General features: G+C 42.7%; 1 protein-coding gene across 1 annotated transcript in view; it reads right to left on the reverse strand.

Annotated features, from left to right (window-relative positions):
• Nucleotides 1–16,990, reverse strand: part of B4GALT6 (beta-1,4-galactosyltransferase 6) — a 167,276-nt gene that overhangs the window by 5,616 nt on the left and 144,670 nt on the right. The window contains exons 6-7 of the mRNA XM_068237309.1: nt 5,450–5,637; nt 1,710–1,832 (exon numbers count right to left, since the gene is read on the reverse strand). Coding sequence (XP_068093410.1) covers nt 1,710–1,832; nt 5,450–5,637 — 311 coding nt within the window. The remainder of the gene's footprint in view (nt 1–1,709; nt 1,833–5,449; nt 5,638–16,990) is intronic.

The raw sequence follows: 16,990 nt of genomic DNA on the forward strand, positions 1-16,990 counted from the left end.
GCTACCGTGAACATCTTTAAAGATTCGCGATTGACTGCCACAGAATTGTGCACCATGCCGTACTGGGCACACCACACAGTAATGCACTGCAGCCTATGCGCCGCCCGAACCACTTATGTCACACTGCGTTGCGCTGCAGCCTGTCTCGGGGAGACGAATGTCCACTGTGGCGGGGAGAGTACCACGACGTGTGAAAGAGCCCGACTAGGCCAAAACAGTCATTCTGGCTGTTGGTCTAACATCAGCCAACAAAACTCAGTAAACAAATTATCAATCTAGTCAAATTGTTGGGCCCATAGTTTTGTCTGTAGGCGCTGTGGAGGCATACATTTAAAAAAGTCGCAAGTGAAAATGGACACGGATTTACTAATTAGTAGAACATCTGTAAATTTTCTGATATTCTACTATCTTCTTTTACCATTAGTAGAATAAAAGTACATTTACCCATATTCTACAATCTTCTTTTGGCGTTAGTAAAATATCAGTAGGTTTGCCGATTTTCTATCTACTTTTACCGTTCGCAAAATAGCCGCTAACTAGCCCACGCCCAAACTAGCGCCACCCCACCTAAATTTATACAGCAGCTTATGGCGGGACCAAAACTATCAACTGAAATCCCGTGCCCAAATTAACTGTTTTGCAGTAAGGACCCTCCGGCTTTTCTTCTCCCTCCAATTGGACAGCACATGCAGCCTCTCTGTGTCTAATGATAAAAAGCAAATAAAGCTCATACTTCTACCAAGCCCATCTTCTTCTCCCAGTTAATAGCAACTTCACAGGAAGTATAAATATGGTAAGAATATTTTACATACCGTACTCAGATACAAATCGACCTCAGGTATAAGTAGACCCCAATATTTGACCGTCATAAGCTAGAATCTCTTACTGACTCAAATATAAGTTATCCAGCAAAGTTAATTGCTGCACTTGAGGACCAGGATCGGATAATGGCTGCACTTCGTAAGATATTGCAGCTATTAATCCTTCCTAGTCTCCAAGTGCAGGCAATAACTCCCCCAGGCCCCCAAATGCAGCCATTAACCCTCTCCTGCCTTGATCCCCTCTCCCAACCAGCATCACCTAAAGGGGTGCTGCTGTGCCTCCCCATGTAATCCCCCCCCCCCCTCCCTGCTGTGCCTGTTGTCAGCTTTTCTGACCCCATCCCCAGTGTAAACCCCCCCCCCCCCTCACAGTGCCGAAGTTCTCTGACCCAACCTAGAATGGCAGCCTCTCACCATCCCCCTCTTCCCGTGTTAACCCCACCCCGCAGCACAACCTAAAAAGTGCGTGTACTGTCACTGTCCATTTCCCCCCCTCCCCAGTAATAAAATGTAGTTACCCCACTGGCAAGGAGGGGGGAGAAAGGGAGGCGTCCCCTCCACTCCCATCCTGGCTACAAGTGGAAAAAGTTAACACTGACTCGCAGATAAGGCAACCTCTATACTTTTATACTGTGAGTCAATCCTAAATTTCTCAACTTATGGCTGAGTATATTCGGTATATAGTAAGAAACAAGGGCAATTTTACTCTGATAAAATACTGATTTTTACCTTACTGATTCATGTAAAATGCAATTTTGAAATTTAGGTCTTTTTAATACCCAACAGACATATTTTCTCATCAGTAAATAAAATGTTTACATGTTCCCTACATGATAAAACCCTGAGACCAGAAATATTCAAGATGCCAAGCTTTGCTTGACAACTTACCTGTTCCACAAGTCATCATCTTCACCTCCCCATCCCCAGAATGCATTGGGAAATCCATTGATCTTCCTGAACTGCTCTACGGTTAAGCCACTTACTCCTCCGAAGAACTCATTGTACGGGAGACTGAAACAACAACAAGATTTGTATTCCCACATCAGTAAGTCTAGTCATAGGACAGCCTGAAGATGCTTTTATGGATAAACCATCAAAACTCTCTTCACGTATCTAGGTATATCAGCTACCCAGGCTAGGATATAAATTGTATTATAAAATGTAGCAAGCCTTACCATACACATGAAACTGAAAGCTCACAAGGAAACAAAAGAAACTGGTATCAAAATGTGACTGGAATCATTTTTCTATACAATGAATGATTAGGAAGACATAGCTGTTGGGGAACTCCCAGGTAATTCTGACAGGATTGCTACTTACTGTCCCCAGGTCCCAGCCATGCATCTGTATTGATGAATTTTGATATAGTAAACTACTGATTTAGTAAACTGATTGACCAGGTCCCTTGAAGTTTACTAGAAGTAGATTTTATTGTAGAGGACACTATGGGAGCTATAATAATAAAAAAAAAACAACTATCATCAATCACAAGAGATTAAAATCTTAAACCCACTGGGGACTGCCCAACGTAAATCCTATGTCCTGTTTAGGATTGTTTAAACTTGGAAGGATTTATGCATCTGCCTCTGTGCGCACCCACTGTAAACATAAGCACTTGAGGCTGGCGTGACAGCTGACATCACCCAGCACTGGTCAGAAGCCATGCTTATTGGCTCCTTATCATGCGATCGATATGATCACCAATGTAGTTAGCATCTCACTTGTCTTGTTCCAACAACGATAGCAGCTCTCCATTTGAGATTGCAGCCAGGCTCATACTGCTAAAAGTACTGGGCCCTGGCTTGATGATGCACTGCCAAGACTAGACACATGTAGAAGTCAAGGGACGGATGAAGTGTTGGCATGGGAGAGCCAACCACTGCCAAAACAGGGAAAGGCAAGTCATACGTACCGACCATGCTTCCTGTCTCTGATCCCTGCAAATGGAAAGGGCAGGGAGTAGGAGGGGAGTCACTTGACCACCAGGAAAATCTGTACAAGAGAAAGGGACCACAAGACTACCAGAGAAGTCTAGAAGAGAAAGGGAGAGTGTCCTAGACCACCAGGAAAACCTGTATAAGGGTGGGCAATTATTAGACTACTAGGCAAGTTTACAACGGGGGGACCACTGGGGAGGTCTGTATAGGGGAGGGCACCACTAGCCTCCACGGGAACTGTATATAAAGGGGTTTGCACTGGTTAACCAGGGAATTTTAAATAGGGGAAGGGGGACCACTAGACGACCAGGTAACTGTATGCAAAAGGGGACGGATGGCACTAGACCACCAGGGAAAAGTATATAAGGGGGACCACTAGACCACCAGGGAAGACTATATAGGAGGAATAGAAGACTACCAGGGAAATCTATATGGAAGGTGGGGACCACAAGTGCACCAGGAAAATCTATTTAAGGGGGACACACTACACTACCAGAAAAACAACAATGAATGCCACTATACAGGGACACAGTAGTCACTTTATGGAGGTACGGGACAGAGCACAACGACTACTATATATGGTCACATAGATATAAAATTGCACACAGCACAGGGGATCACTATGAGGTAGCAGTATAGAAAGAGGTGTTATAAGGAGAGCACTATAGCAGATGTCGCGTGCTATATAAATGCTAAATAATAATAGCAATATGCTATTCTACATTTGTATGACTTTACACTGACTAGCATATCAATGAAGACATTTATGAAGATTAGACATAAAGAAGAGTAAGGTCTGGTGACCACGGTGGCACATCCCGTGTAAGTCTTCATTTCTAAACAATATTACATCGTAGTTCAGATGAACATTTTCTTTGGATTTTGTAAATCTACAAGACTGAAATAGGGACAAATACTTAGGCTAGGTTCACACAACACCGGATTCAGAGGGTGGACACAACGATTCCAACATAAGACCAACTGTGTCCATCCATATAATCATGGTATCTATTATAAAATACAGGTCACAGATACTATGCAATGCATGACATGTCCATGTTCTGTGCGGAATCCAGAAAAGTTGGGAGGCATCGGGACGTGTTCCACCTACTGGAACAGAAAAGTTCATAATGGACATGTCTGAATGGCTCCTATAGATAATGTAAATCAGTCAACATGTCAATTTGTGCCCTTAGCAGAAAATGGTCCAATTTTGCACTCAGTGTAAAAACCTAGGCTTGCATTATTCTCATCTATTAGGTGTAGAACATATCATTCCACATAGAAACCCAAGGTGTTGATAAGCAAGATTCCCCTGCATTTATGGGCAAGGAAAATATTCAGCTAGGATAGGAAAGGATTGACCCACTACAGAGGGCCACTTTAAACTGTAATTCCACTTTTATTAAGGAAAAAAATTAAATGAACTGCAGATCATCTATATCGGAAAAAAAATCATCAAACTGAACTGAATTTCTGTAACTTCTGTATTGCCACTGTAGAAAGTAATAACCAACAGATCAGTAGACACTGCTGCTGAGAGGAACTGGATACAGGAAGTGTTTGTACAGGATCAGTCCAAGTGTAAAGACACACATTTGGCATCTCAGATGTATGTTCTCCATATAAGCCCTGTAAGGAAATCCTACAGATTTGGTTGGGGGATGCTTAAAGTTTATTTTCAATTTACTAAGCTAATACCAAAAGCAGGGAAATGAGAACATGGAGCTTCTTCATCCACAACAAAAGAGACTTCCCATGATTTTCACAATGTATTTACTTAGTGCTGAAATCTTCTGAAGCGCTATTCAGAATATGCCACTTATTTGTCCCTCAGAGGAGGTCGCAATATAAAGGGAATTGGATCATTTTATATGTCCGGTAAGTCCCAAATGGCTTCAGAACTTGAATTGGAAAGGTAATAGTGTTTTAATAAAATGGGCATTACACTTTGACTATCTTAAAGGACTCAAGGCCAAAAAAGTGGTTTTACTTACCCAGGGTTTCCTCCAGCCCCTAGAGGTCATTCGGGTTCCTCGCTGCAGCTCCGATCCTTTCCGGGGTCCCACTGGTAGCCTCTAAGGATCGCCGACCCTTCTTTGCATAAGCGCCCACGACATCGGGAGTATATTGCACTGGTGCAGTACACTACTGGTGACATGGGCACGTTCTCGCACTAGCGGGAAAATGCACAGAAGACGCAGACAAAAGCCCCCCATAGGTTAGCAATTCTTAGAGGATGCCAACTGTACCCCAGAGAGGACATTGGTGTGATTTGCCTTCTTAAAACAGAAGGAAACTTGCAATAATTCAACTATAAGTAAACATTTGTGGTTACCCACATGCACCACTACTGAATATGCAAGTTATCTCTTTATGCCCTATAGCCAGGCTAGCATCCAGAACGGCTGGTGTATAGCAACCCTATAGCTTTAAATTTTACACCGCCACAGTGACGAGGGACCCAAATGACCTCTAGGGGCTGGAAGAAGCCCCAGGTAAGTAAAACTACATTTATTTTTTTGCCTTGTAAGTCCTTTAAATAATAAGAGCTATTGTCTACAGCAAGAACTTTCATATCAAACTTCAAGTCAAAACAATGACATGTTGAAATGAATTACTTGCGATGCAACAATGTTTTGAGAAAGACTACTTCCTGCCATTAACCGTGCTGAGAGTTGGCTAACTTACATGTACATATACTTGTCAAGTTTTGTTGCGAAATGACGTGGCATTTCTCCACAGCCGTAATAATTTCTGTCATTTTCAGGAATGTGATCTACATCATGGAAAACGACACAGTCCCACTTCCGATCCTTCATGGCTTCTTTAAACCCAACGTTGAAAAGCATTGCTCGATTGAAGGTCTGAGTGCCAGCCTGTAACACAAGAAACCAAAATAATGATGCTAAGAATTAACCATTTCCTACACACAATGTAAAAAATTATTTCTGTCATGTGTGGCTCCGCCCACTTTCTTGAAAAGGAGCGTTATCCTTTTTTATATACACAGCGAAAAGTGATGAACTGCTAAACACTTGTTTTATAGTCTTATGAAATTTAAGTTGTATTTTGTCATTGCCTTCATCAGGGGTGTTTTTTGGGGTTCCTTGTGGCATCATAAATGAGCCTGGAGGTTCTTTATAACCCAAGGATCTCACACTGTTCAACTAAGCCATGAAATGAAAAAGGTCAAACAAGATAACTACAGAGAGTACCCGATTATAGAATTGTCTGTTTATAAGAAGCTACAACACTTACATAGAATTGTTAAGAGGGATTGATCAGGCCAATGAGGGCTGGAGGAAGCCCCAGGTATGTATACATTTTCCCTATGGCGCCATCTCAGGTACACTTTAAAAGGTGAAACTAATATATGAAATAGGCTCATTACATGCAAAGTGATATATTTCAAGCCTTTATTTGTTGTAATTTGGATGATATCTTACAGCTTAAGAAACCTCAATACCTAAATCTCAGACCCATTAGAATATTGTGAGTGTTCAATATTCTAGGATCAAAATGTCAGACTCTAATCAGCTAATTAATCCAAAACAGCTGCAAAAGGGTTCTCATTTCATATATAAGTTTCACATTTTATGTTGAATTACTGAAATAAATGGACTTTTGCACGATATTCTAATTTGAGTTTCACTTGTATATCTGTATCACAGCAAAAACAGACTCCGTCAACTGTTGGCTGTTGTCCTGTCCTTGGCTAAATGGAAACATAACACAAGCTGCATACTCCATTGACCCCTACCCAGCCGTCCAATGACCATATTGTTGAAGATTAAGACTGTAATGTCACATTTTAGATAAGGCCTCAGAGATGTCCCAAGGTTAATGGAAAATAACTTGACAAAATGCTTCAGGCTGGGTTCACAGTGGTCAGTTGTATAACGAACGCGCTATAATGACTGAACTGCAATGGAGACTGACCAAAGACTTTAATACAAAGTCTGCATGCAGCGAGTTAGAAAAACCCAATCTGTTACTGTGAACAGGCCCATAGAATTGTATGGGCAGTGAGTTAACATGCAGAATTATTTTGTAACACAACTGACCACTGTGAACAGGGCCTTAATGAAATAACGTCCTTGTTATCTAGTAATTTAACAATTAGTTTTATGAATGTGCAGACAGCAAGTGCAACTACTACGATAGTGTCTTTGTTAAGGGCATTAGCTTTTTCTGTTCTGTGAAGCATTCCTTTGTAATGGATGCAATAAAGCACTAACTCATCGACTGCAAGTCTGGCTGAAGCAGCCTCTTTTTTATGCAGTATGTGATATCGGTGGTGCATTCCATCAATTGACCGATTCCCAGCAGGAAGGCAATGTTCCCATTATAAATCGCCAGCGCCATTGCTGAGCAGTTTATTGTGCTTTTTTAAAAGCGCTTTTCCCTGTGCTTTGCGCTTAGAAAAGGGCTTTTGTAAGCGCTTTTACTGAGTGGTTATTTTCACTTCCTGACTCTTTGACCTAAAAATGAATATAATGTATCCTCTATAATAAAACCCTAACTGTCGCTGCGTCCAGCAGCTGTCCCCGTGTCCCAGGTTTTTTGTTACTGCGCATGTGCGCAGTAACGGACAGCTGGATGGGACCAGGGAGCGAGGCGGGCGAGCGAGGTGGGCGGGCAAGCGAGGTGGGCGGGTGCGGGCTCAGCGGTTGCGTGCAAGGCAAGCGCGCATGTGCACTGGTGGCGGCGGCCGGAAAAAGACCTAGAGCCCGATTTTAAACGGGCTTGGGTCTACTAGTTTATTCATAAAAGCGCTCAAGAAATCGCTATACAAATCACTTTTTCAAGCGCTTTGCAATTTCCCTATACCTTCCATTGGGCCAAAGCGCTCAGAAAATGGTGCATGTAGAGCTTTTGCGATTTCAAAGAAATCGAAATGCTCACATAAACACTCTCATAGGAAAACAATGCAACGCCAGCGCTTTGAACGAGCCCTAAGCCATTACACCTTGGCCACTGAAGGTTTTATTTCATTGACGAAACCAGTACCTAACCAGTACTGAGTCCTTAGGCAAGACTCTCATATGCCGCAGGGTGGCTAACTATAACAAGTAACTTGTATGTATACAGACATATACACATATATATATATATATATATATATATATATATATATATATACACATATATACATATATATATACACATATATACATATATATATACACATATATACATATATATATATACACATATATACATATATATATACACATTATATACATATATATATACACATTATATATATATATATATATATATATATATATATATATATATATATATATATATATACATACATATATACACATATATATATATATATATATATATATATATATATATATATATATATATATATATATATATATATATATATATATATATATATATATATATATATATATACATACATATATACACATATATATACATATATATATATATATATATATATATATATATATATATATATACACACACACACATATATATATATATATATATATATATATATATATATATATATATATATATATATATATATATATATATATATTATTTTTTTTTTAATCCATCTTATCTTAAGTTTAGATAGTTTACACAGCAAATCTAGCTGCAAACATCTTCAAAAGTTTATGATTATTTATTCCTGTGATACAATGAGGGCAGCCATGTTCTGTTTGTCACATTGTCACAGGCTGAGGGCTGGAGATGCTATCAGCTTGCCTGTGTGTAAATTCAGTCCCCTCTCCTCCTCCCTCCCCTCTGCCTCTGAAATCAATGGCTAGTAACCTCCTCCTCCTACCCAGACTAAGCTCCCATAAGCCCTTGTTACAGTGCCAAGGCACAAAAGGAGCTGTGGGCAAGGCTTGTTTACTTTATAGGGAATTAAGGGTATTAAAACAACAACAACAAAAAAAAGTATTTGGCTTGAGGAATGCCCTATAAACTATATGAAAGGAACACAATTATGCAATGAGTAAAAGTTTATCTCGGATCCACTTTATAACACTTGCTAAAACTGCAGCTCTCAAAAGTGCTATAAAATATTCGTATTTCATTATGAACAAGACCATTTCTAAAAGCACTTTTTTTTAATCACACTTCCATCAATCTACCACTAGAGGGCAAGCTTAAGACGTGGCTAAAACTGTGCATACTTCCTGATAGTAATAGGAAACGATCAAACGTTAAATGAGGACCTTAAAAAGATTAGAGAGAAATTATCAGGTATGCAGGACGTCCAAACCCGCAGAGAAGGTAAGGACAAGAATAACCCAGAACATGCATATTTAATACACGCAAGGCAGACATGAGCAACAGACACTGCATCACTAAATAATCCCTGTGCCACTCCACATCCTGTATGACGAGTGTTACTACAGTTATTTTCTCAACATCTGACTTGTATAATCATTTGCATCACATGATTTCCTCTCTAATGCAATAAAAGATCATCCATGATACACCCATAAAAAAACCTACAATGTATGCACATTCCCATTTTATCTGGCTTATGAATATTGATTGAATGCGTAAAATACTAAGAAAGTCATCTGATGCAGGGCAGTCACAGTGTTAGGTCAATATGTGAATCAGTCAGGTGTTATAATTATAGGTGTGTTAAAGTTTCCACTGCATGCTTAACCCTTTCCCTAGACACACATGCAGTGGGTGTGTTTTCTCTATGATAAGCTGGAAAATCTAAAGCAAGCTGTAATTGCCATAGACAGTATATCATAAATATACCTTTGGGACAAAAGTCTCTTCAAAATGATACCTCTCAATAAGTGACCAAAATAAACAAGCAGGGACCGGAATAATAAAGTGGCTCCCTGCCTCCCTAAGAATTAAATGTAAATTGCTCTGCCTGACACCAATCCATCCGGCATACCTCCTCTTCGTACATCTCAGATCTCATCCTAAAATACTCCCCAATACGCTCGCTACCCTACTCCAACACTCTACAGTTGTCCACCCCTCATATCACTTGCTTGTGAGGCTCCAGGACAAGCAAGTGATAGGAGGTCCGCCATCCAAGCAGGGATGCGTGCGCCTCAGTGTGCGATTTCCTGTAAAACCGGCCGACGGGACCTTAAGCTGGTCGGCGTTAAGTGGTCCTGGGGCTGCTGCCGTGGCCACGCCAGTCAGCTTGACGCGGTCGGAAAGTATTTAAAAATGGACCCGGAGCAGTGGCCTAAATTGAAAATCTGAACTTGCCTGGGCTTCCTCCAGCCCCACGTAGCCCGCGAGGTCCCCCAGCATCCTCTTGCTCCCCTTCTGTGGTCCCGCTGGCGGCTCCGGCTGAAGTCGTGCGTGCCCACCCCCGCCACCTTAAGCGTCCTGTACAAAAAACTGACTGGGGGGGGCGCAACTTCAGCCAAAGTAACTGGATTACCGGAGCCGCCAGTGGGACCACGGAAGGGAGCAGGAGGATGCTGGCGGACCTCGCAGGCTATGAGGGGCTGGAGGAAGCCCCAGGTGAGTCCAAATTTATAAATTAAGGCCACTGCTCAGGTTCCCTTTAATGATGTAATGCCTTCCGTAAGTATTGTACAGCACTGCGTAATATAAACTTTAAAAATAACTTCAATAGGAACTGTAATAAAAAGGAATATTTACACTTCACCAAAGCTAACCTGATAATGTCAGTATGCAGGACAAATTATCACATGGTCTTGAGATTAAGATACTTGTGCAAACAAAGTAGAGGAAATTCTCTGCATTGACTTCTCCCCCCCCCCCCCCCCCCCCATTACAACAGTAGCTTTTCTGCAGTGTTTACACAGCTTACTATAGCTCAAGTCAAACTGATTAGTTTAGTGCTGCAATACAATCTGCAAAACTAAAAAAAAAATGAGAGGAAGGCGTTTTGTTGTTTTTTAACAACAATTTACACCAACAGGGAGCATGGGAAACATCTCCAATGGGAACAGATAAGAATACAAGTGTTTTAGATAAGAGGGGAGGAGTTATAACTGTAGTTCTTAGTTAGAAGATTACGTTAATTATGGGGGTTGTACAAGACACAGGTAAGGTTTATTTGCAGTTTTGTTTTATTGACAATTATGGCAATAATGTATTTTTTACTGTGAATTGACTAGCGAAAATATACTGAATAATCTACAGGGAAATACTGCGGAGGCTACAGACATTTGATGCATTAGCCCTTTGTGTCTCCATCACCCCTCTTCCTTGCAATATGCCGACTGACTGCACAGCAGACCAATGTAATGGTGGGCATACACGGCTCGTTTTTTTATTATCAATCGAGCCGCTGATGGCTCGATTGATAATATCCGACTTGTCCGATTACCACGCCGGATCAATACCGCGCTCGATCCGTGCGGGCAGACAATGGAAGAAACGAAGCGCAGATAAGGAAGTGCCCGCGGGGACGAGCAGGGCTTAATCCACGCGGGGACGCGCCGGCATCGAGCCAGCGGCTCGATCCCAGCGCACAAACGAGCCGTCTATGCCCAGCATAAGCTCCACGTGCATGCTGGGAGCTACACTCAGCTAAGCATCCCTATTCCCTGCACTGCCTGCTAGCGGACCTCCTGAGGGAAGATGGATCATAGCTGCCTGTCTGACAACCCTACGACATGCATCTCCAGCTATAGGCAGAGCTCAGGTTTAACTCAAAAGCTAAAGGAAATAACTGTGATAAATTAAATGTAGAGTTACTGGAAGGGCAGAAAGCTCAGGCTTTAGCTTAGAAACACTAAAAAAATGTATGATATAATTAATTGGTTGTGTAGTACGGATAATTACTAAAAGATTAGTAGCAAAGAAAATATTCTCATGTTTTTATTTTCAGTTATATAGTTTTGTTTATAATATTGCATCACTCTCTATTTGCAGTTTACACATTACTCAGCATTCTAAATGATTTTACAGAGCAGGCTAGTGAACTATTGACCTGTCCTCTGGAGAGAAAAAGAAAATACTGTGACTGACAGTGGAGATCAACTTCAGAAGACAGAGCTCTCTGCGACTTTGAAAGTCGTGGAGCTTAATGGATTTTTTACATAGATAACTGGAGTTTAACTCTTTCTGTACTGGAAACAATATTCGACTTATGTCTCTGCACCTAATGTTTTATTTTTTAGCTATACTACACATACAAATCATACTTTTTTTTTCGCTTCAGTGTCTCTTTAAATACATTAATTAAGAACAGGTTTTCAGTCAGAACCTAGGGATGATTTCCACCAATTACAAGCTTCCCTCCAGCATCACTTCCTTGTGTAAACATGTCTGCTGGGAACTCCAGGGAATACTACACCATTCATTGTTCTGAAGATAACAGTTACAAAGATTACCACCAGCTGTGCCACAAGGAAGCCTCACAAAGGAACAACATACAGCCATGAAGGGAGCAGCAATATCAGCAAGATTGCAGAGCTTGGAAGAACAAAGAGAAATCCAGAGCCCAATATGGTGTAGTATTGTTAAGTTGGTTGTGGTTTAAAGCAAAATATTTAGATATACTCACAAACATGGGTTACCCATAGGCAACCACTTCAAGTGCAGGTGGGGAGTATTAGAACCTGACCCCACTCAGGTTTTTAAGATGTCACTCTCTGTAGATAGGGAACGGGGTAGCACCCCTCCACCGAGGGTGGAATCAATCAAGATTTCAGCAAGGCTTGGTGTACAGAGGCGTCAGAGTAGAATAAAAACGTTTAAAAACCGTCTAAAAGAGGGGGATGTTCAGGTGGACTTACCTCACTCGAAAATATAGAACTCAATTGAGTCACAATACATCCATGCAAAAAAGTTATGTAACTCCACTTAGTGCAACGCGTTTCACAGGTGTGGTCCTGCTTCATCAGGCAAACAGGAGTATAACTCAATGGGTCTAAATGCAGAAGTGAGCGCCTCTGAGACCGATTGCCCACCCTTATATCTGTTCAAAACAAAAGTTTGCCTTCTTCGAACAGAAGGTATTTGCGATTATTGAGATTGGAGTGAGCATATGATGTCTCCCATGATGCATCACTGCTGAATATGCAAATCATCCTTTGTTGTCCCTGTAAGCTAACCACACCCCCAGAACCGCTGAAATGCAATGATGTGTCAGCTTGTTCAAGTGGACCTGAACTCAGGCCTACTCTCTGCTCTAAAAGATAAACAGCATAATAACCTTTAAACAAAAAAATACATTTGTTACAGCTCATACAAATCCCCCCCCCCCCCCCCCCCCCAAAAAAAAAAATCTGCACAGTTTCTACTAATTCATGGAAGAAGACATATTGTTTACAGCCTGTGCTTTCAAATGGGCTTATCTGCTTTAGGCAGTCATGTGACACGGGGGGGGGGGGGGATCAAATTACAACTTGAGATTAGTCACAGATGAGGGGGAATTAGACAGCCTAAACTCTAAACTCTTTAAATACATACAGGGTGCATTTCTCTATGTATTCCCTCTGTCCTGTGCGAGAGTTCAGGTCCACTTTAATAGTACAGAGCCATAATAATGCGTACAGACTGGTTTGGGTTGGTTGATCCTCATCAGTGCATAGCATGGATTAATGTGTCTCTATGGGGTGGAACTTACACACTCCAAGAAGTTCCAGTTCACCATAAGCTTGCTGGCTATATCTGTTCAAGGAGACTTGAAATAAAAAAGTATAAAGCCGCATCTACACGCGTAGATGCGGCCGCGATGCTCCTTATCAATCGAGCCGCATAAGATCCGACAGGGCGGATATTGCTTCCGCTGATTCCCTGCTCGCTCCCCGCGAGGGGACAATGGCAGGGAATCGAGCGGAAGATCAGCGGTGCCGGCGGGGAATCGAATGTGGCGCACGCGCAGCGAGCGGGGACGCGATCCGGCAGCTAATCGAGCCGCCGGATCGCCACAACATCTCCTCAACATCTCCCCGTGTAGAGGGGCTTAAGTACCTACATGTGATACAATACAGCTGGACAAGCCACAAGCAGCCTCATGCATGTGAAAGTCAGGCAACCACAGCTTTAAAGACATACTGCTCAGGGACGACTTAATAGGGTTCCCCTTGGTCCTTAAACCCCATGCGGGTCACATGATTGGGAGCCGGCGAATGGCAGGAGAGAGAGCTCTGCTGTGAAGAAGCATCTGGAGGCAGGAAAAAAAAATTACACATGCTGTTGCTACTCTGCATTGCGGGAGGAGGTGACTGAGACAATTTTTGTTAGCAAACAGGGAGGTATTTTTGCTAATTGGCTGCAATTACGGTTGGGGAGAGGGAGGAGGGGGGCCTACTAAGCCTCCAGGCCCCCCTGTGTTGGCAGAGGTCACAGGGGTGATTGTTACGCCCATGATACTGCTGCTGACACAGGAACATGTATGAAGAGCCCACTTTACTGATCAGCTCTGTCCAGCACCCAACCCCAGTGTACCAGACTAGATTACAACATTCTGACACATTACTCTATCAGAAGACTGATCATATAGACAGGAGCCTCACCCTATTCCAGCTAAGGCCTGCCTTCTTAGCTCTCTGACGTCAGAGCTGGTGTAAAAAGGCACAGTGCCAAGTCATTCATCAGGAAGAACTGTATGAGTTGTCGTTACTGTATGAACAGCAGTCCATCCCTCCCCCTGGAAGATTTGATCTTTAAGATAAGTGTTCCAAGGTTCCACTTCATCTGATTGGAAATTCTTATTGCATTAGGTGAAAAACTCCACTGTAAAGGTGGCCATACATCAGGCGATGATGGGCAGCTGCCCACACACCGCAGGCTGATTCTCGATCAATTTCAGCTTGAAGTTTCTCTGGAATTGGCCAAGTGCGCAGCTGTTCCCTAGTCCATAAATATACATGTGTGATTATACATTACCTTCCTGTGACGCAGTGCCCATCCATCTTGGGAATCTACCACTAGCATTAGCTGCATACACACTGCCAGCAAGGCGCATGTGATGTCACATGCGCCGCCGGCGTGTATAGGGCTAATGGAGAAGCGGCAGATTTGGTCGGATGGGAACCGCAACACAGGTCAGGTTATGCATTAACACACATATGTACATTTTATAACAGACAAATATATGCGCACTGTGTGTAACAACCAGGACTAAAGGATATTATGTCCAAAGTGAATCAGTTCTCCAAGCCAGGGTCCGACAATGAAAGGAGGAAAGGTAGCATCCAGAGCCTCTTTCTCATTGGTGGGATTTGACAAGTGTCTGTATCAGAAAAAGGAGACATAGGATTGCACCTCTTTGGTGCAATACCTTTAATTCAGTTTGCAAATTGCAAAAGAAATGCACGTACAAGATCGCATAAACTTGCAAGCATATCTCACATGCTCAATGTTCCACTCCTCGGATGTCGACCGTGGCCAGCAGGGGACATCAACAAGGGTCGGTGGTAGGTCTGGAGTCCAGGCAAGCTCCGTGTGCCGGGTTATAATAACGACGTGTTTCGACACGCCAGTGTGTCTTTGTCAAGTCAGGATGAGCTTAAAGGTATTGCACCACAGAGGCTCTTTCTTCTCTCTCCCTTTCATGTACATTTTATACACTGGGAAAACAGTGCAGGAGGATTCATCACATTCATCCTGATATCGCTCGCCCGTTACCGCCGTGCACTCAATCAAGCTAGTCGGCCCTACATCTTGCAGCATGGCTGCCTGCTTCATGCAACCAATTTCAGCCCAAAATTGGTTGCATCGTCAATTGGGCATGCAATTAACAGCTTTGATTTTCATCCGATTCAATAATAATCAAATCGGATGGTCAATCGGGAGCCAAGTCGCCTGATGTATGGACACCTTTAATGTTCAAAAGCAGAAAAATGAAAGTCTTGTAAATGGATTACAACCATTGCAGCACTTTAAAGGGAGGGTTCACAGTCCGTAAAAATAAAAATGCTAATCCACTTGCCTGGGGCTTCCTCCAGCCCGTGGCAGGCAGGACGTGCCCTCGGCGCCGCTCCGCAGGCTCCCGGTCTCCTCCGGTGGCGCACCCGACCTGGCCAGGCCGGCTGCCAGGTTGGGCTCTTCTGCGCAGTACAGCTCGGAGGACGTCCGATGAAGTCAGCTCGCCCGCGTGAGGCGCATTTTGGAGCGCAGAAGAGCCCGACCTGGCAGCCGGCCTGGTCAGGTCGGGTGCGCCACCGGAGGAGACCGGGAGCCTGCGGAGCGGCGCCGAGGGCACGTCCTGCCTGCCACGGACTGGAGGAAGCCCCAGGTAAGTGGATTAGCATTTTTTTTTTTTTTACGGACCGTGAACCCTCCCTTTAAAGCACGCCCTTGTCACTTGCCGTCCGTAATAAAGCGGATATAAACCTTTAAAGGGAACCAGAGGTAAAAATAAACGGATGGAACAAACAATTGTAATTTTCCTCCTACTCCTAAAAATGACCTTTTTTAAGATATCCTAGTTTTATTTCAGATTTAAACATTTACAAAGTAGAATTAATGTTTTGTTGTCTCTGCTCAGACAGCCTATTGTGACCCTAAATGAAAGTACATGAACTATTGACCCTTTTCTATCTCCCTCTGCTCTCAGAAGTTGCATTCTGCCAGGAAAACTTTTATGGCTGTAATTTGCTATGATGTTTTCTAAATTCCCTTCAAGGAACTGAAAAGACAGACGCGGTCACTTCCATGCCTAAAAGTTTAACTCTTCAATCAGCAAAATTAAACAAGTAAAACAGCCTGGTTAATATGTTTAGCACAGTACAAACAGGTTTATCTCATCGTGTCACATATCGCCTCGGGTACACGTTAAGAGAGGTGTCTGAATGTACAATCTTGAGGTTCCTAATCAGACTGGAAACTCCAAGCCAGTGAGTCCAGTTCAATATATGAGGGCAGGCTAATATTTACAAAAATGTGAAGTGTGTTAGCTTACACCAGATCTACCAGCGGAATGTGCTGTAAATAAAGGCTAAACTTAAACATAGACTGCAAGGCCAGTGCTGAAAAAATTCCTCAGTGTCTGTCCTAACTGGAGGTGGAGTGGGACAGAGGCCTCCTCCCTCCCAGACTGTCAATTCAGAGCTCTCACATATCTGGTGGTCGATCACACTTCTCTCTATATAGGTTATTCTGGAACTCTATGAGCTCTGATAATCCAGAGTTGCTACAATCACAATTTTAAAGTGGCGGCCAGGCACTGCCACCTTCCATTAATCTATAGAAAACATTTACTTGCCACATGTGTAAGAGAAGCTGCAGTTAAAGCTCCAGAGTGACAGCCCGTGCTCAGAG

The sequence above is a fragment of the Hyperolius riggenbachi genome, chromosome 5 (genome assembly GCF_040937935.1).
Source record: "Hyperolius riggenbachi isolate aHypRig1 chromosome 5, aHypRig1.pri, whole genome shotgun sequence".
Taxonomy (NCBI): Eukaryota; Metazoa; Chordata; class Amphibia; order Anura; family Hyperoliidae; genus Hyperolius; species Hyperolius riggenbachi.